Here is a 19,432-nt window from a genome sequence, read left to right as displayed (position 1 = left end):
GCAAAGATGATTAAGGGACTGGAGCACCTCTCTTATGAGAACAGGCTGAGGGAGCTGGGCCTGCTCAGCCTTGAGAAGAGATGACTGAGAGGAGACCCCATCAATGTCTGTCAGTATGTGCAGGGAGGTGCAGGCTCTGCTCAGTTAGTGCCCAGCAACAGCACAAGAGGTAGTGGCAAAGACTGATGCACAGGAAGTTCCTCCTGAGTATGAGGAAGAACTTCTTCACTGTGTGTGACTGAGCCCTGCAACAGATGGCCCAGAGAGGGAGTGGAGTCACCCAAGGACTGTCTGCATGCAAACCTGTGCCCTGTGCTCCAGGATGACCCTGCTTGAACAGGCTGGACCAGACAAGCCACTATGGTCCCTTCCAACCTGACCCATCCCATGATTACCAGGAGAACAGTGCTGTGCTTTCTCCTAGTGTTCAAGTTTTAGGAAAAATAATACAAATTTAAGACTATTCAGCAGGAATATAGAAAAATAACTACAGGACTCAAAATCAGGCAGCACAGCTAAGTCACACACTAAATCCAGAGAAGTCCAAAATTAAAAACCTGAATGATCCCTCCCTTCAGAAAAAACTCTTCTCTAGAAAAGTAGTGTTACAGAACAAGCCATACATAAAGCTATGCAGGGACAGCAACTGCATGTCTTTTAATAGAGGAAAAACCCAAAAACTTCATTATACAAAGTAGACAAAAAAAAAACAATTTAGAAGAGTATGTCAAGTGTTACATTACATTAAGAGACTCAATTTACTGTTTTAAAGCTATTCCAGCCAAGAATTCTTGATCTAAAATGGTCACAATCATTTCTCTGACTTTGGCTACTAAGAGAAACCCTTTTTAATTAGCTGTTGATGCCAAACATTAAGCTAAGTACTGTAACATTTCAGGTATGTGCCTTCAGCAGCTGGATGAGCAAGACTAGAAACAAATTAAGGTCAGTAGCCATAAAGGGACAGGGATGAAGAAAAAATCCAACATTATTTTCATCCAATAAAGAATTATTTCAATAATCTCAAGCAGCAATAGACAAAATATCTACTGCCACAAACTGAGAGAAACAAACTTTTAGCAAAGCTGAACAGTCAGTGACAAACAGACTAATTTCAATAAAAAACTCAATTATTAATGTTACAGAGATTTTTATGAAAGTATGTTTCCCATCTTATCCTTTCACCAGTCTCATCCTGAAAGTCAAGAACCAGGAAAACAGACTTTTCAGAACATAAGACATATGTTTTGTTTGAAGGTATATAGAACATTACTTTATGAATCTCCTACTGCAGTCTTATCACTGATTTTTAAGGTGTCCCATATGTTTAATAATTTATTTGAAATCAGCCCATATGATTAACAAAGCACCTTTGCTATTGGCTTAAAGAAGCTCATGGTGAAATTTAATCCTTTACACTGGAAGGATGAGAAACATCTCTTGCAAAATCTTTTTTGAAAATTAAGATTTGCCTAAAGAGAAAGGAAAAGGATGTAAATGGAGAAGGCCAGGAAATAACAGGCAATTAGAAACAGTTAATATAGAAAAGGAAATGTGAAGAAAACTAGTTTACTGGAAAAGTCAAACAAGACATGATTGTAAATAATTTCCACTGTAACATTAAAATAGAAAGTAATAGCCCAGAAATAAAAGCTAATTTTAGAAATCCTCTAAGGAATGGAAATTCACTATAGAAAAAGACATGCTTGTTTGCCAGAAATCATTGTTAGTGCCAGTCAGTGCTAGAAAAAAAAAAAAAAAAAAAAAACAACCCTTTTGTTTTCATTGTTCCTTTCACCAGTAAAATCATTTACATCACCAACATTCACAAAGAATCCAAACAGGCAAAACAAAAATTAGGCCCAAAACCAGTGAAGACAAAGTGCTGTCTGCCTACCACATCTGACTAGTCTACTGGATTAACAGGACCCCTACTGGAAATAAACCTTTTAAATACAAGGGTTTCATTATTGGGACATACATTCCTCACAAGAGCTGAAGTTGTCTTTAGAACCTGGCTAGAAAGTTAACTGAAGAGAAAAAATACCACCACAAGATTTCAGTTAATAATAAATACTGCTTTGCAGAGAAATCCAACAGTGGCCAAGCTTTCCTTCTAGAACACTTCAATGGCCAAATTAGCTGAACAACTTCAGCAAGAAAGTTCTCTTGCAAACTTTGGGAAAATGAACCAGTAAGGTTCTCTGACACTTTCACACTGTATCTGACAATCTAAAGCATTTTCTGATTTGGTTGCATAAATGAAACAAGTGTATAATTCAAAAAAACAGATTTATGGTGCTTTCATTTGCTGAACAGAACTCTTCCAACCCAACCTTGGAAAATTATCAAGGCCACAGCATATTATTATAATAATAATTATAATACATGTTGGAATATTAGACATTTCTGAATCAGCTATATAGTTTTGTGATTCTACTTTAATCTAAAAAACTGCCAATAAATAATTTCAATGAAAAAGTAGTAGGATTTCAAAGACACTCTAAGTTTTCATTTCATAACGAAAGTAAACATTACTGAAAGGCCATCACAGCATGTTTGATCATTACCAATTCTTCCAGCATGACGGGGGTAGGAGGGAAACTAGTAACTATGAGTTGCAGAATATGGAAGAACCACTTCATCCCTGATGATCAGAATCACTGTGTTTCTAGAATAACCAGTTACATTGTTTTCCTCAGAGGGAAAGCAAAATAGTGGCAGCTGCAACCTCCAGGAAAAAAAAAAAAAAAAAAAAACAAAACAAAAACAAACCAAAACCCAAAAACCAAAACAAAACACACTGCCTGAAAACTTTTCTCCAACTTTAACACCTGTAGCTCACCCAAAAATGGAATAAAGTTTGCTCTGGAGAGGCCCACAATTCTGTTTACTTCTGTTTAGTTTACTAAACTTTAGTTCAGTTTAGGATCAGTGTTTGGGTGTAGCCTGACAGCATCCCTAGTTTTGAAAGCAGACTAAAATTCCTGGGTATGAAGCAATCATTTGCACCTTTACACCCCAAAGTCACAGGTTTGAGGGTGTCTGCATACATGCAACCCCACATTCCTTTGATTACGAAGCATAAAAGAATACATTTTAGAATAAACACAGTAAATGCTGATAGACCAGTATGAAATTAAAATCCTGTGGTTTTCACTCTTGATTGTGGTCATGAAAACATTAATTTGCTTGTGGCATTCCTAAATTTGTGGCAGAGTCTTAGGAACACAAACTCAGAAAAGTCTTAATCCTATTTTCTTGAAAGGGCCATGACCCAAAAATGGGCTTACTGAGAAAGTGTTCAAAATACTGCAAACAGGATTACAGTTTACCTTGCAACAGTATTCAGTTATTTTAATGGCTGTATCAACCAGCCCAACAGAAACATCATCACAACTAGAGAAACTCGTGCAATTTCAAGATTTTAAGCAGCAGATCAACTGAAAGGGCAACACCCATTTTCCACAGCCATTGTCCCAGAGCAGTTCTAGGCATTCCAAAATAATTATTTATGAGTGTGACTCTGGGATAATAAAACACAAAGTAAGTTGAATCACCTACCATATGAAAACACACACTAATTGAAAAAAATTAAGGGGTAGAAAAATTTAGAATTTAAGATGAGCCTCCACTCATTCAAGCCTGAGCTTTACAAAGATATCTTTCTTCACTTCGAAATATCAAATGGTAAAATAAGCTCTCTCTACTTCAAGACTTGCTAATAAATTTTGTCATCAGGAATCTGATGATCTCTAACCAAGGCCAAAGTAGTCTCCTTTATGAAAGCTAGCAGAGTAAACATGAGACAAAGTTGTACCACCCTCAAGGCCTTCAAAGTTTTCCAAAAGCATGTTCCAGCTCACTACAGTGAAGCCAATGAAGAAGCATGTAACCCTTCCATAAAAGTGATAGATAGCAAGTTACTGATCAGAAACATCAAACTGAGGCATTTATTTGCAGAACTGAGGCTGATATTAAAGGAGATGCAGGCAACACAACTACTAGACTTTTACTGTATTTTCTTTAAAATTGCATAGAAGTATATTTTAGTAGGAAGTCTCTAGATAGTCACAATGAAATATACTGCTTACTGCAATTGTTAGCATACTCTACATTCTTGCAACACAAGCAATGCAAATCAACCATGAAATAAAAGGAAACCACTCTAGGCTTACCCTAGTCTTCCCTCTCCCCTGGGCATCCCCAGCATCTCCCAGCCTTTATTTACAAGTTTAAATGTAGCTGCACTTAAGAACGAGTTGGACATGCAGCATGATCTTAATTATGGCCTGCATGAATTTCAAGTGCAAGTTACTCCAGAAAAACAACTCTTTGATAAACTCACGAGGTCAGAATGCCACCCTTCCACCTTCCCTGCCCACCTGCCCAAAGCACAGCAATGTCCCAGTCCACCTCTCCAGCCAACCAAACACACCTGCAGAGAAAAGGACCGACCGAGAGCTCTGCCCCAACACATCCTGCAGCCCAGGACAGAGACCCAGCAGACCGAGAGCCAGCACAGAAACCTGCTGTGCATTGCAGCCTTCCGTGGCTTCAGACACCCCACGAGCACCAGGGAAAGCTCAGGTTGGACAGAAGGAAGAAATTCTTTACACTAAGAGATTAGATATTTGAAGGGGCTGCCCAGGGAGGTGGCAGAGTCGCCGTCCCTGGAGGTGTTTAAGGAGAGACTGGATGTGGCACTCAGTGCCGAGGGCAGGCTGACAGGTTCAGCCACAGGTTGGCCTCGATGATCTCGGAGGCCTTTTCCGACCCAGCCGATTCTGCGAACAGGCACAGACGCTCCCAGGCTCAGGAAAGCGGGATACCCGGCCCCCGGGAGGAAAAGCGACACGGACAAGTCCCAGAGCCGGCACCCACCGCTCCCAGCTCACCTGGCAGGAACTCCGCCTCGAAACGCCGCCGGGTCTCGCTGATCAGCGCCGCCTTGTCCTGCCGCTGCTGAAGGGAAACAAGGAACAGGAGGCCCGTGAAAGGAAGGGAAAGGCCGGAGCCCCAGACCCTCACCTGTACGGCAGGGCCCGGCCACCCGTCCCGCCAGACCGCCAACCCCGAGGGCTGCGGGCGGCGGCTGGGGAGAGGACACCCGGCAGGCGGGCGGGCAGGAAGGTGTTAGGAAGGCGGCAGTGAGGGGACAGGGGCACAGGGACTCACCTCAGCCATGATCCAGCGGGTCCGCCCGCGCCGCCCGCACTGAGGCGGCTCCGGCAGCGCGAGGAGCGGCGGGAAAGGGGATGGAGCGGCGCGCGGGGGGCGGGGCCGCAGCGAGACCGGCGGCCGAAAGCCCCGCCCCCGGCCCCGCCCCCGCCGCGCTCCCGTCATGCTCCCCGCGGCGGGAGCTTCGGAGCGGCCCGGCCGGCCGGGAACGGCGGCGCGGCCCTGCCGGGGACTGAGGGGAGAGACCTGGCTGGGGACTGCGCTACGGCACTGCTGGGGACTGAGGGGAGAGACCTGGCCGGGGACTGAGGTACGGCACTGCCGGGGACTGAGGGGGAAGACCTGGCCGGGGACTGCGGTACGGCACTGCCGGGGACTGCGGGGAGAGACCTGGCCGGGGACTGAGGTACGGCACTGCTGGGGACTGCGGGGAGAGACCTGGCCGGGGACTGAGGTACGGCACTGCCGGGGACCGCGGGGAGAGACCTGGCCGGGGACTGAGGTACGGCACGGCCGGGGACCGAGTGGAGAGACCTGGCCGGGGACTGCGGTACGGCACTGCCGGGGACTGCGGGGAGAGACCTGGCCGGGGACTGCGGGGAGAGACCTGGCCGGGGACTGCGGGGAGAGACCTGGCCGGGGACTGCGGGGAGAGACCTGGCCGGGGACTGCGGGGAGAGACCTGGCCGGGGACTGAGGGGAGAGACCTGGCCGGGGACTGCGGTACGGCACTGATGGGGACTGCGGGGAGAGACCTGGCCGGGGACTGAGGTACGGCACTGCCGGGGACTGAGCGGGGAGACCTGGCCGGTGCACGGCGGTACGGCATGGGGACTGAGGGGAGAGCCCGGCCGGGAGCAGCGGGGAGAGGCCCCGGCGGGAAGCGCGGCACGGCCCCGCCGGCCGCTGCCCGTGCCCGCAGCCGCTCCCTGTGCGGGAGCCCGCGGGGCCCGGCCGTACCGCGGCCTGAGCCGGGACAGGGCCGTCGCTGCGGGACCCGCAAGTTGGGTGAAGCTTGGTGAGACGGCTGCGGTTCCCTCGGGGTCCCCGGGGCCTTCTCTGGGCAGAGAGGGAGTCTGCTTGGCCGCAGAATCCCTGGATGCTTCTTCAGAGAAATTTCTCCTTCGAGGCCTTATAATTTTAACAAAATAGCTGCTAATAAGTACTATGTCCGAGAGAAGGCTCTTTAATTTGAGAATTCAAAGCATTGCTCCTTTTCAGTCTGCTCAGTATATTTATGGTGCTGACATCTTCAATGCAATCACACGAATTATGACTGTGTGCTTTGGTTTCTATCAGTTTATATTATGCCGTGCAGCTGTTGATAACCTGATAATTCATACTTTGGTAAATAAACGTTTCTGAAATGTTTCTGTTACTTAAATCTCTCAGTACAAAGTTGTTTAACTTCATTATTAATCTATGTGGTTAAAGCACTTACTGGCCTCATTCTCAAATTTTTCTGTATTATTGCTTTGCAGCGCATAGTTATTAAGTTATTCAGTTCAGCTAGTCCCAAAACAATTTAATTTTTTTTCTTACTTGCTTTTGTAGATGGAAAATGCCTGAAAAGGTTAAAGTTTCCACAAAGAAATAAGCCTGACAGAAGTACAGACACATATGATTTTCTTATAGAGGAATACACATGAAGATAAATCAAGATGTTTCTGAGTGAGCAAGATCAGTTCTTGTCCTACAATGGTGAAGTCCTTGTATTTCAGTTGTCAAAACCAAAGCATTCAGAGGAAGCAGACAGTAAAACAATAAATTTATGTGTCAGAAGGATGGCATTCAACAGAGACACTAAAGTGTTTGTTCAGAAGTCTTCTGGAATATTCAGCATGGGAGCCAGTCACTCAAAAATTGAAATGATTTGTTGTAGCTGCACGACGGATTCCAGAACAGGAATTGTTCTTCCCTGCATTTTGATGAAGCAGAAAAAACGGAACAATATCAAATACTTTTTATTGCTGCTTCACAGCTCAAACCAATTTGAGCCATCCTTTTATTTTAGATTGGATTACGAGCTGAAAGAAGACATCAGGTTGTTTGCTGGCCCATCATTGTTGTGGAGACATGCCAACAAGCTGTTCTACATCTCTTCCAACACATGCGTGGTTCAAAGTGCTCCTGTTCAGCTCTCTTCTGTAGTGTGGACAGGTGAAATTGTGGGTGAAGGCACTGTTGTCTTAGGGGTGAGAACTGCTTGCCTGCCAGAGACTGAAGATCCAGATGGGTTTTCTGTTTCAGACAGAACCATCTGGGGCAGTGAGTTCTTTGGATACACAATTCAAACACAGAGAACGTTGTCTGGCACATGCTTCATGCCTCATGCTTACAGCAGGGTGGTATCTTCTGTCTACGTCTGCAAGAGTGAGAGATTGAAACAACAGCTCCAAATATCACTTGTTGCCATAACCCACAAGAACCAGCTTGTTTGGTTCCAAAATGGTGCCCCTAAAGGTGTTTGTGAGCTTCCTTACGAAAAGCCATGTTCAGTACAACCAGCTCTAACCCGTAGCAACGATTTGCTATTTGTTGTGTCTTTTGCCTCTGGAAACAGCTGTGTTGTACAGAGGAGAGACAGCTTACAGGTACTGGTGGCTTTAAACTATTTGGCTCTATTTCACTGTAGTCTTTTTTGTATATATTATTGGAAGTCCTCTAACTGAAAACCTGCATGTTTAAGTTCTTTAGACTTCTTGTTTGTTTATTATTGTTGCTGCTGGTAAAATAACCTGTCTAAAGTATGACATTGTTTTGCTTCTGTTGCTTGCTTATATAGCTGAAAATGAATCTGGGTTTTCTCTCATTTAGTAATACGTTTATGAATCTGACCAAAGCTTCTGTTGCTAATTGAAAACTGCTGTAGTGTGAAAACTTGAAATTGTAGTGCAGTTTTGAAGTTGTAATGCAGTTATGAGTGTGCCTGGAGGATTTGTGTTAGAAGTAACCTCATAATATTGCAATGTACAGGCTATTCATTGGAACATCAAACCTTTTTGGACCTTAATTCCTAATAACAAAAGTTGTTTCTGAAAAATGCTGTTTTATGAAAATGACAAGAAAAGGCATTGCTATTGCTTCCTAAAATTAGGAGAGACCAAGTTTCTGCTAGGGTTTTGTCTTTCCTGACATGAAGACATGTATAAGTCAGGAAATAAAAACTTGTACTGTTTAGTTGCTGGCATTATTATAAAAAATTGTCTTTAACTTTCAAACATGTTTAAGTCTGTTGTGAAACAAAGATATTTCTCAATGTCAAAGGTATAATACCTTTAACTGGTCTTCAAGTAGTACTGCTTCTAAATAAATGTTACAATGTTTAGCTGTTTGAATACTGAAAAGTTGTCATCTTCTCTGTGACCTGTAATCTGGAAAGTGATCTTTAAATAGAAATGGCTAATTTTTATCAGAGTTTCATAGGCTCTAAATAATGGGGTGAGAGTTAGAGCTTAAAAATTCTAAATGTTACTGTATTTCACACAAATGAATAGGTTCCCTCTTAATGGAGAGCAAGCTTCACCAAAATGGGATCTCAAATGCAAAATTTATTCTAATAAATGTATTTTAAAATCTCTTCTACTGTAGGTGGCTTCCAAATGGCAAAAAGTAAAGTGTGTTCTGGTGGATGATTTTATTAGCTCTGGAAGTGAGCAGCTGTTACTGCTTTTTGAGGATGACTCCAGTACAGAGGTGTTAAGTACATTCAAAATAACAGATCTTGGGGAGGTCAACTATGCAGTAAGTTGAGCTTGCCTTTTCTCAGCTACTCAGTCTGTGCTTACTAAATTAAGAAAACCTCAACAAATCATTAAAGTATTGATGCAAAGTAAAATTGGATGTGTGCTATGAAATGCCCTGAAGTTTGAATATAATATTTCTTACTCTAATCTTAAATTATCTGAAGACATTATTTTGGTTCTGTGATTGTATCAATGTTCTGTTGGGAAATTAATGCAGTTGAAAATGCTTCTCATAGTTTTGTTTCAATGCTTACCTTTTGGCTAAGAACACTTAATTTAATTCAGGCCATAGTGCTCGTTAATTATCTTCTCATAATTGGATCTTTCCATTATGTACTATCAAATTCTAATTGCTTTCAGATAATAGGATTTTTCTTTTAAAAGACATACTGTGATTCTCCTGGCTTGCTATATTTCCCCCCAGATTTTTATAATGCTATGTAGTAGCCTGTACCTTACTTTCAGCTCTTTAATTCATTCAGGGTTTTGGTTTTGTTTTTTTCCTTTCAGAGTGGTATCAATTATAAACATGCTCCTGCTGCAGAAGGATTGCAAGAGAATGGTTTGCTTACTGTCCGAGCCCTTGAAACAAGATTACAGGTTTGTACTCAATAGTTCTGCCTCCATGTTTTCTATAAATTACTGTTCTGTGTCATTGCATTATCTAAAGGATGAGGTTAATGATATTGTTATTATTGAAAAAGTGGTTCAGGGAAAAGAGCAATATGGTTAAGTATTTATTCTTGGATCAGTGGTAGTGTTTCAGTTCTCTGTCATTATAAGTGCATTTAGGTAATTGTAGAGGTCTAATTTAATTTTAATTAAAAGTTTGAGATAATGTTGAAGCTATCTTATCAGAGCTCCTTTGCAATCATTTTACTCATGTTTAAATACCAGCTTAAAAGAATTAGAATGTTCACTTCTTTTGCTCCCCATTACATATGTAACTTTCAGTTGATGCAGTGGCAGGTTCCCAGTGAGTGTATTTGCTCAAATTGGTGGTGATGGTTATTTCACCACCTTCTGGTGTTCGTGCTTCTGTTACTAGTGGTTTTATAAGGATAATTTTGAAAAGTGCTGTAGGTAAAGCTAAAATGTATCCTTCTTTTAACTGGCATCATTTATAAAACAAACTGGTGGAAACTTGCTGGAGTTTCCCACCCAGCATGCTCACCAATGTGAGTGTTTTGGCAGTGTATGTATTAGCTTACACCAAATGGGTAATAATTAACAAATAGGGGGATTACTTAAGAAAAAAAAAGCTTTAGGGGAGAACATGAATCTAATACTAAGTCAATGACGTGGGGCTATTGTTAGTTTGCTAAGGGCGCTTTAAAGACGAGATCTGAGGTAATTATTCCTGTCATTTTCACTTAGTGAAAAATAAGTAGGGTATTGTGACAGTTTTATTTCCAGCCTTTAAAAATGAAGCAAATTAATTGGCAATGGTTTATGAGCTAATAAATAAATAAAAGGACTTATTATGAAAAGACTGAAAAATAAGACTATTCGTGTTCTAATGACAATCAAGATATCTAAAGAGATATTGTGCATCATCCAAAAAATAAAACCTTTTTGGAGAACAATGGACAAAATATTTTTTCCCCTCATAGAAAGCTAAGAAAATAGAAGGTGGATTAGTTTTAAGGACCTCTTGAGGTCCCTTCCAATCCTACCTTTTTTAAAGTTTGCATGTTAGGCTTTAAAATGCAGAAATGTAATCTTCCTTCCAAAGGCATCTTTCTGTTTCTGCATTTTTTTTTCTTCTTGGACAGTCATATTTTAAAACTGACTTCAGTGCTGCATTCTTGCCCTACTCATTACATTACTCTTCTACAAAACAGAAATTAGTTTCTGTCTCTTATTGGCTGCTCCTTTCACTCTTGTAATGAAGGTTGTGCACCCTGCCATTGACAGCTGTATGTTCTTTGTTCTATAACTTTGTTCTTTTAATACACCAACTGGCTTCCAGCTGTACAGCTCTGTGAATCTGTGTCAGGATCAAATGAATAATCTGGTTTGCACTTTCTACTGGTTCTGCTGGAAACAAGCCACTGTCTGGATGTTCTATCATATGCTGGTACAGTTCTTACAGACACAGAATCTTTCCTAAGACCTTATATTTCTGTGCTTTTAGATATTTTTAATCTCTGATTTTCAAAGCCACATACTAGTAGCACAAGCACTGTAAGCAGTTGGAAATTTACTGTGCTTTAATCCTGTAGATTTTTGAAATTGTCAATCTGATGAATTTGGAAGTAGGTGCAGATATTTCTTTTTGACCTCACTTTTGCTTCCTTGTTGAAATCCCCATTGTTCTGTATTATATTTGCTGAACAGTGAAGTACTCTTGCTGGCTTTTGTAATCTGATGTATAATTGAATTTCAAGGATGCTTGTTTTGAAGCAATAGTGCATGAGTTCTGCTTAGCTTGGGAATTTTCAAAGGTTATTTAGTCTTGAAGTGATGCCTCTTGATATTTATCATCAAAATTCAGGTATTCTAGAAATTTGCAATCAAATCAAGTTTTCACAGTCTCCATGGAATCTTATGTTTTGGAGCATAATGAAATAGCAGATGCAGCCCTTTTTCATGCTTGCTGCTTAACCCTTGTTTCACATCTGCACAGCTGTTTTCTTAACCACGTGAGATCTTTGGCAAGAATGAATTATAGCCTACTGTATAAGTAAGTTCCTTTTAAGTTATACACAGTAATGTATATAAACTGCATTTTGGAGGCAGTGAAATTGAAAAATAGATCAGCTTGAGCAATTTTGAATTGTTCTATGTTTATATTTTATACACTATTTTGAGCCTGAATCCAGTTTTTTTCTCCTTTGAAGTTTTTTTTTTCACTTCAACATGTGTTTTGGTGTCTTCTGAAGATGACATCCTTTGGCAGAATACTGCAGGTACATTGCAACAGCTGAGGTTACAGGGCTTCTCTTGGTTTTAGTTGATTGTTTTGGCAGAGATAAAGAAGTGTCTTTATGTCCACTGGTCTATTCTCCCCTCTGTTACTTGACAGTTTTGTAAAGGCTATAATTCTGGATTTACTCACAGCTCTATTGTCTTTGGCTTTGCACTGCCTTATTTTTATGTTCAGGTTTATTTTGTCTTCTAAGGTGATCTGGTTTTATTTTCTTAGTTTCACAGCACCAAACTTGTAACTCCTACTGATGCTTGTAGTGCAGTACATCTTGGCATATAGCAGAAAGGATGTGCCTGTCACTTGTGACAGAGGGTTGATGGGGGGACACAACCCAGTCTTGGGTTTGCTATATGGTAGAATTCAGGTCTTTTTCTTGTGTGGCTTTAGAAGGAAAAAGGGCTTGCAAAACCAGATTGGTCAGCAAGCACACAACAGTGAGTGTTGGGCCATTTTGACTGCTTCCCCATCTGTGCTTCCCCATTTGTTTTCTGGTTCTCAATTGTTTATTCAGGAGTTGGCTCCATTGGGAGTAAATGATGGCTTAGAGTTCTGTTGGTCTAAATGCCCTTTGCCATTGCAGCTGGAGCAGAGGACATCACAAGAACTGCTTTTTTTTCCACGCTTATAATGGATTTATGTGTTTGGGGGGATTTTCTAAGGGAATGGGGAAGAGGAAAGTTTGGTTTTGCATTCCAGGGTTGAGTTTGTTCTCTCCTTGACACCATTTGACTTCCGAGGATCTTGCTTTCCAGATAATAGCTTTTGAGGAGCTTTCTTAAAACCTGAGAAGGTGGCATGCTTTTTTTTTTTTTTTTTTTTCTTTATTGCTTGGTTTGTGGATTTTTTTTGGTTGGTTTGCCTTGGATTTTTTCATTGTGTTTTGTTTAACAGAGACACAGCCAATATGTGTCTGCTTGCATATTTGTCAACTCTTCAATATATTTACTTGACCAATAATCAATACAAATCTTAAGAAGAAAATGAAACTGCTATCCATGAAAAAGTGAAGCAGGATTAATAATGAAAGTTATCTACAGAAATATATCTGAATATCTATGTAATTTGGTTAAGTTTACCTTAATATTTATCTTAAACTCTACCAAGATTCTGAGATTCATATTTTAAAAATAGAGTAGCCTGACTTGAACATTTTTTGAAAATCACAAAGTTATTTGTGATTCTCGCATAAAAATGGAAAGGTGAATAGATATTTGATACCTTTAATAAATATCCTTTCTTATGTGCAGTAGTCTAATGATTATTTTTTACAGGCTGGTTGGACTTCTGTTCGAGAGCTACAGCAGCATTTAGGACTCCAAAAGAGGGTTATTCTTGAGTCTTGCAGAGCATTGATAGATCTTGTTGAAGAAAGAACCCATATTCTACCAAACTCAAAAGAGGTAAAATGCAGGAGATGGGCCAGATCACTTCTGAATTCTGCCAAGCTATTTGTGGAGGGTGCTGCTCTTAATCACTTACCACTTTCACCTGTAGGGGTTGCCACTATCAAAAGTTGTTAATCTGCTTTTTAAGTCTGGTTAATTTTCTTAACTTGCCAATCTATGTAGTTAGGAGTAAATTTAGTTGTTTCTGCTTGAAATTGATGTGCACAATACCTCCTGACAACTGAGTGGTATGGAGGAGTAACCTCTAACAGAGTTAGTGACAAACACAAAGGGAGTGTACAGCTCTAATTGGCACAGTTGCCGAGATGATATTGAATATCTGTCTGTAATCTCACATATTACAAAAAGGGAGTTGTCATAGAACTATGTGAGCAAAATTGATTTTATAATGGGGGCAGAGTGAACTGTGGGCTGAGAAGGTGATGGAGTTATCTCCCTTTCAGTTACTGTTGTGATATCTTTCAAGTTTTCTAGGTTTGGACAACAAAATATTGAGCAATTAAATGCAATAATATGAATTCTAGCATCTTAAATCTTTGGACAATTAATTGTATGACAGGTCAGGATTTTGACGTGTGATTTTTACAAGGAGAGAATAGGGTGTACTTTATATGATGATATAATGTGTTTTAAGAAAATTCAGTTCTATTTATTGTAAAGAATAAACTAGTTATATATATCTTTCATTTAATGTATCTTAAAAGCTCCTCCAGCAGTCTCTTGTAGCAAAACACAAAGTAATGCAGTATAAAAAAAACCAGTATCTCTACTTAATTTATCTAAAAACTGTATTTTTCTGTAAGGAAGGCCTTGTCTCTCTCTGGGATGATGTAGAAAATCCTCCTGATTCTCTTACTAAAGTGGCATCATTGGTGTCTGAAGTCCCAGAGCACATCACAGAAGAATTGTGGCAGCGTGTAGTGGGTGACAGCCTGGTAGTTGGAGTGAAACTAACAGAATCATTTTATTCGTGAGTATATACACTTATCTAATAATTTCATTGATAGTTTTATAGAAAATAAATATGTTGGTTAAGCTCTGCAGAAAATTTGCACTTCCTCATTTTGATCATCTGTATATAAAATGTTTAAAATGTGCCTTTGGCAGTATTCTTGCTACTGCTTCCTTGCTCTCTAGCACTGCACTGAAAAATGCATTATACAGCCAGAAATCAGTTGTGTGAGGATAATTGCAATATTACTGGAGGCTTTTTACAAAAGTTTTCTTTGACAAAAATTATGGCTCTTTATAGTCCATATTGACATAGCAATGCTAATATCAGTATGTGTTGTAAATAAAGCTCTGTCTTAGTTTAGTTCCTGATGCTTTACTGTTAGCTACTTGCCATTCATAATTGATTTGCTTCAAGAAGCACAAAAGAAAATATATTAAATTCTTTTACTAACTAATTAATACTTAGCTTTTGAATTGAGCTCTTCTAGTCAAGTATCTAATCAAAGCTTGTATTTTGTGAAAATTTTGTGGAACAATCAGCCATACAATACTTAAACCTTCAAAATAATTTCTTTTTAATCATCTTTAAAATTATTTGTTCTATTTATTTTAGTTACTTAGTTCTAGTTGTAAATACTACTTATGTCATTTTCCCTTACAGAGCAGGAACTAAGTTGAAACAGTGTGAAAAAAGGGGATTACATAAAATATAAAATTGCAACGTGAATTATGTAAACTTTGGTGGAGTCAGAACTTATCTTTTGACCCATGTTCCCACAGGCAGTTTAGCTGAGTCTGTGTTAGGCTGAGCTCAAAGACTGAAGCCACTGAAAACCATTCAGGGGGTTGTGAGGGAGCTGACCTGTTAGGCCCTCTGGCCATTCTGCTGTAGCTGTGGCTAAACTCTTTCTCAACTGCCAGATTGCAGTAACTTTACAAGAAAGTTGACCTCATCCTCTTGACATCCTCTCTTAAGAGCCACTGAGGCAAAAGGTTGTTTTTTGCCTTTTTAGTGTTTGTTCTTTAAGCTTTGATGATGCCTTTGCTTTTTTTTTTTTTTTTTGTTAAAGTGAAATGCTTAATTCCTGTGTAACTTCAGAGATCTTCAGCAGATTTTAAAAGCCAGCAGCAATCTAGCCCTCTCCCATTTTTGCAGTTGAGAAAATATCTGTGGAGAAGCCATTTGTCCAAGGTTTCCTGGCAGGCCAGCAGCAGAACTTGGGTCTTCTGAGCTCCAGTTCAGTACTTTGTTCAGCAGCCTGTGTTTTTGGGGAAAAGGACTTGCTTTATCTCCAACCCCAACACTGGAATTCTTTCTGATTATTTTTGTGCTTCCTACTAAAGCAAGATTGCAGTGGTAACATCAATTGCATTATGAAGTGGTAATACTTCTCTGTAAAGAAAATTAGACATTCATAAGACAGTGACATCTTGAGATTGAATTGATTGACAGAGTTATATATTCACTGAGAGAGGATCTGGAACAGTAATAATAGGATTTCATTGAAAGAGCCCTGTGTTGAATAAATAAAGTACTTCATACCTTTCAGGTAATTGCTGCATATTCAAAGTAATAGTATCTTAAACCTTTTATTTTATTCTTCATTCAATTTTGTTTGAATATCTATAAAAATGTAGACTATCAGAAGAGCTTCTGGTCCTCAAAAGGGCAGAATTTTTATTTTCCGCAGTTCTTTATTAAAAAAAAGTAAAATCTTTAAAAAATAATCCATAAATGTCATAGAGTATCTTTATAGGTTACATAGAATTTTCAGCTTTTTCTAGCTGAGTTAAACATCTAAATACTTTTGGTTGAAATGAGGCATCTAACTCCTAGAAGCTCTTTGAAAATTCAATCTGCATTTTGAGAAATATGAGTACTCAGTTTATATGAAACAGTCATGTGAAGGACTTAGCCTCTTTGCAAAGTCTATGACTTAATCTGAAATAGTCTTAAATGTCTGTACACATCTGCAGGGTTGTGTTTATTTGTCAGAAGGCTAAAATGTGAACTGGGAGTGCAGTCACATTGTATGGATTTTCACAGGTCACTGAGTGATGTCAGTTTATCTTTAGTGATGGATCAAGATTTCTCTTCGATTTCTCCAATTATCAAGTGTCAAAGTAAAATCATTAAGCTGAACAAAGCCTTCTCAGCATTGGCAGTCTCCTCAAGTCAAATTGAACCTCCTCCAAAAAAGATGAAATTGGACTTGCATAGCAAGAGTGATCTGAAAGGAGAGTTTCCTACGAGATCCTCAAGGATTCAGCTGGATGGAGCAAAGACAGTCACTGCTGTCACCAGCCTTTCACCACTCTTGGCATTTCATCGTGTGTGCTGTGTAGTTCTTCTGCATGCCAGCAAGCAAAACCATCAGAATGACAGTTTACAGCAGAGCAAAAAGATTGCTGTTCTCTGTGGGAAAATTTTGTTAAATCTGGAAGATATTTCAAATGGCAGATACTCAGTGAAGATGCTAAGGGAAAATAGTTACTGTACAGGTAAATGGATTTATATACCTTGGATTTATTAATGTATATATTTGATTCTTCCATTTAGTCTAGATGATGCCAGGCTAAGTTTCTCTGAACACAAACTTCACAGACCTTTTGGGAATTAAAGCTGAGTGAAATAGGAGATGGAACAGTTTTCAAAATGGAAAAAATAGTTTAGTTGATTGCTGTAAGGTTTGGCTGGCATTGGTGCTGAAGGGTATCTGGAAAGGATAATTTTGAAGATAAGTTTGAGTACAGAATGCTGAAGCCTATGTTTTTTCTATAAATAAGATACTGTAATTAGATCCAAAAGGTTTTTTTGGACATACTACTACCTCTTAAATAATACCAAAATAATTGAAGCTCTTCCTCATCTACATGTATATTAAGGTAACTTAATTTCATTTATTTTAATATTCCTGATTGATTTTGAACTGGGCTTTTGCTCAAGCAATGAAATATCCTTTTTATTGTTTGCAATAAATTAAAATTTTTCTTCCTTTAATTCTGTGTCACTGTTAAAGCCAACATGTCATCTTCCTATTACAGGAGGCTATTAATAGCCTTCTTTTGGCAAGGTGATGTTTATCTGAAGAGCTTTCATTAAATTGGTGGTGCTCTATTAATCAGCTGTTTCGCTTGACAGAAGCAGGGATAAGAATTTAGGTGAGAAGAAAATTGCCAAAAAATGCCTGAAGTCGGGTGCAAATCCTTCACAAAAAACTGGGAGTATGAGCCAAGAATTAAAGCTCATTTAATGCATGCAGCATGATCAACGTATTGAGTTCAACTACCTTTTTTTACTGTATTTTTTGCAGGTTCCATTCAAGATATACTTGCTGTCCTTGCAGTGTCTGTCAGATTCTCCTTTCAGATTGTGTCTTGTGACTGCACATTGACTCCAGTCAGATCATGGTTACTGGGAGAAATGGAGTGCACCCCATTTAAGGAATGCCAGGACAACATATTCTGTCATAAAGCAGGAAATGTCCATGGTACAATTTTTAATTGGGCCCTGAAAAATCCATTTGAAGGAGTTCTAACAATATTTTGCAGGTAAAATCACTTGAAAAGCATAGCTTATATTGATCTTCTATACACCCCTTTTTTATCTTATTTTGCTGTTTCTTACTGGTACCATAAGCAGCAGCTGAAAAACCAGTAGGCTGCAAGTGTGTTATGATAGCAATCACCAATAACAGACCTGTTTTCAGATCAGAACTATGGCAGAACCTGAACTGAGTTGTTTAATTTTGTACAGACTGGAACATTGAATTGGAAATAAGTCTAGTCTCCATTAATATCGGCTTGGTTCTACTCCTTCTCTTCATTTTGCTGCATCATAACTTTATATTATTTTTTCTTACGTTATTCTTAGTATAATGTGTAATTTTTTTTCTTCAATGGGTGCTAATTTAAAAAAACAAACTTTAAATATTAAATATTTCTATATTAATATTAAAACAAAAAAACAATCAAACCACAAGCCCCAAGTTAAATTTAATTTAAGTTTATTGCTAGGTCATTTTTTAGTTTATTATTGCAATATAAATGTAGTCTCATTTTGTAAATGTTTCTGCTATAGTTATTTTCTATCTACCATGATTATGTAATGGAAATGATCTGAAGCATCTCACTGATCTCCTTTCTTATGCAGATTCTTTGACAAATATTTCCTAAACCAGGTTAAGTAATAGTAATACTGCCATAATTTATAACTTAGCTGGATAAGGCTTATAACATAAAAAGTACTTCTGGAATATTAACAAATATTGCTGTTTTGAAGAGTTCAAGCTAAAAGAAAAAAAGGTGTAACTGTTAAGAGTGTATTTTTTGATGAGGTTCAGTCTTTTCCTCAAATTAGGAGTTGATTTCTTTTATATAAGACGAAAGGCTGAAATGTTTAAGCAATCAACCAATAAATTCTTAAAATTTTAAATTTTAATCTCAAGACTTTTGTTTCCTTTTGAAAAGTGATTTTACTTGGTACTATGCACTTTTGATCACATTTTCTAAATAGTTACTGAGCCCCATGTTTGTGGGCTGTGATTCTATTTTCTGTACCTTTTATTCTTGTGTTTGGATTAATCTTTTATCTGGCTAGGATATTTCTGTGATAGGTGGAAACTACAGAGTATACTTTTTTTTGACACCATCATCATTTTATTTTACAGAAATCTGACTGTCTTGTTCCAGTGCCTTCACAGCCTTACTAGAGCTCTCCCTCCAAGCTGCAGTGTAAAACTCCTGAGATCTGGGAGCAAAGAAGTACTTACTGAGCAGTTAGCACTGGCTCTGGAAAAGGAAATGCTCACCTTGAAGAATTCTCTTTTCTTAAAAGAAACTAAAGCTGAAAACAGCTTGACATGGGAGAATGAGTCTGGCAAGAAAATCAATAATGCTCCTGTGACTTCTTTACTGGACACTGAGGAGGGAGTCCAGCAATTCAGAAAGAAGTTTCAGAACGAGCGGGAAGAGAGTGTCAGAAGTATGAACCAAACCATGAATGGTGCCCTGTACCAGAAAATTGCTTTGAAAATAGCAGAAGCTCAGCTCAGTTCAGATATGACTGTGTGGAGACTGGCCAAGTCCTAGAAACTATTGACTAAATTTATTTTGAAAAAAAATTTATTAAAGTTATACCATTAAATATTTATATCTTCATGGGTGCTTATAGTGCTTTGTATTCTATAGCACTTCTGTGTTGTTTCCACTGG

At 39.1% G+C, this 19,432-nt stretch overlaps 2 protein-coding genes across 4 annotated transcripts in view; one reads left to right on the top strand and one right to left on the bottom strand.

The window, feature by feature from the left end:
- MOSPD2 (motile sperm domain containing 2) overlaps positions 1-5,290 on the bottom strand; it is a 32,185-nt gene extending 26,895 nt beyond the window's left edge. The window contains exons 1-2 of one of the 2 annotated variants that reach the window (XM_056488641.1): positions 5,179-5,290; positions 4,899-4,965 (exon numbers count right to left, since the gene is read on the bottom strand). In XM_056488641.1, the coding sequence (XP_056344616.1) occupies positions 4,899-4,965; positions 5,179-5,187 (76 nt within the window). In that variant the 5' untranslated portion in view covers positions 5,188-5,290. The remainder of the gene's footprint in view (positions 1-4,898; positions 4,966-5,178) is intronic. The other variant, XM_056488649.1, reaches the window with a different exon arrangement.
- A 70-nt stretch (positions 5,291-5,360) lies between these two features.
- On the top strand, positions 5,361-19,379 carry FANCB (FA complementation group B). 2 transcript variants are annotated; one of them, XM_056488633.1, is made up of 9 exons: positions 5,361-5,491; positions 6,736-7,775; positions 8,773-8,925; positions 9,438-9,527; positions 13,131-13,259; positions 14,069-14,235; positions 16,267-16,721; positions 17,534-17,771; positions 18,890-19,379. In XM_056488633.1, the coding sequence occupies exons 2-9, from the start codon at positions 6,843-6,845 to the stop codon at positions 19,308-19,310; spliced, it is 2,586 nt and encodes an 861-aa protein (XP_056344608.1). In that variant the 5' UTR covers positions 5,361-5,491; positions 6,736-6,842; the 3' UTR covers positions 19,311-19,379. The 2 variants fall into 2 exon arrangements, with proteins under 2 accessions (XP_056344608.1, XP_056344604.1); XM_056488629.1 differs by lacking the exon at positions 5,361-5,491 and adding an exon at positions 5,923-5,952.
- The last annotated feature ends 53 nt before the right edge of the window (positions 19,380-19,432 follow it).

Source organism: Oenanthe melanoleuca, chromosome 1 (genome assembly GCF_029582105.1).
Source record: "Oenanthe melanoleuca isolate GR-GAL-2019-014 chromosome 1, OMel1.0, whole genome shotgun sequence".
Lineage (NCBI taxonomy): Eukaryota > Metazoa > Chordata > Aves > Passeriformes > Muscicapidae > Oenanthe > Oenanthe melanoleuca.
This window is presented reverse-complemented; position numbering and strand designations above follow the sequence as displayed.

What these genes read in the sequence shown, in the direction of transcription:
- FANCB (XM_056488633.1), top strand. Translation starts at nt 6,843, where the DNA reads ATGTTTCTGAGTGAGCAAGATCAGTTCTTGTCCTACAATGGTGAAGTC. An exon ending in CTAACAGAATCATTTTATTC is followed by an intron (nt 14,236 to 16,266) that starts GTGAGTATATAC and finishes GGATTTTCACAG; the next exon opens with GTCACTGAGTGATGTCAGTT. An exon ending in GGAAAATAGTTACTGTACAG is followed by an intron (nt 16,722 to 17,533) that starts GTAAATGGATTT and finishes TATTTTTTGCAG; the next exon opens with GTTCCATTCAAGATATACTT.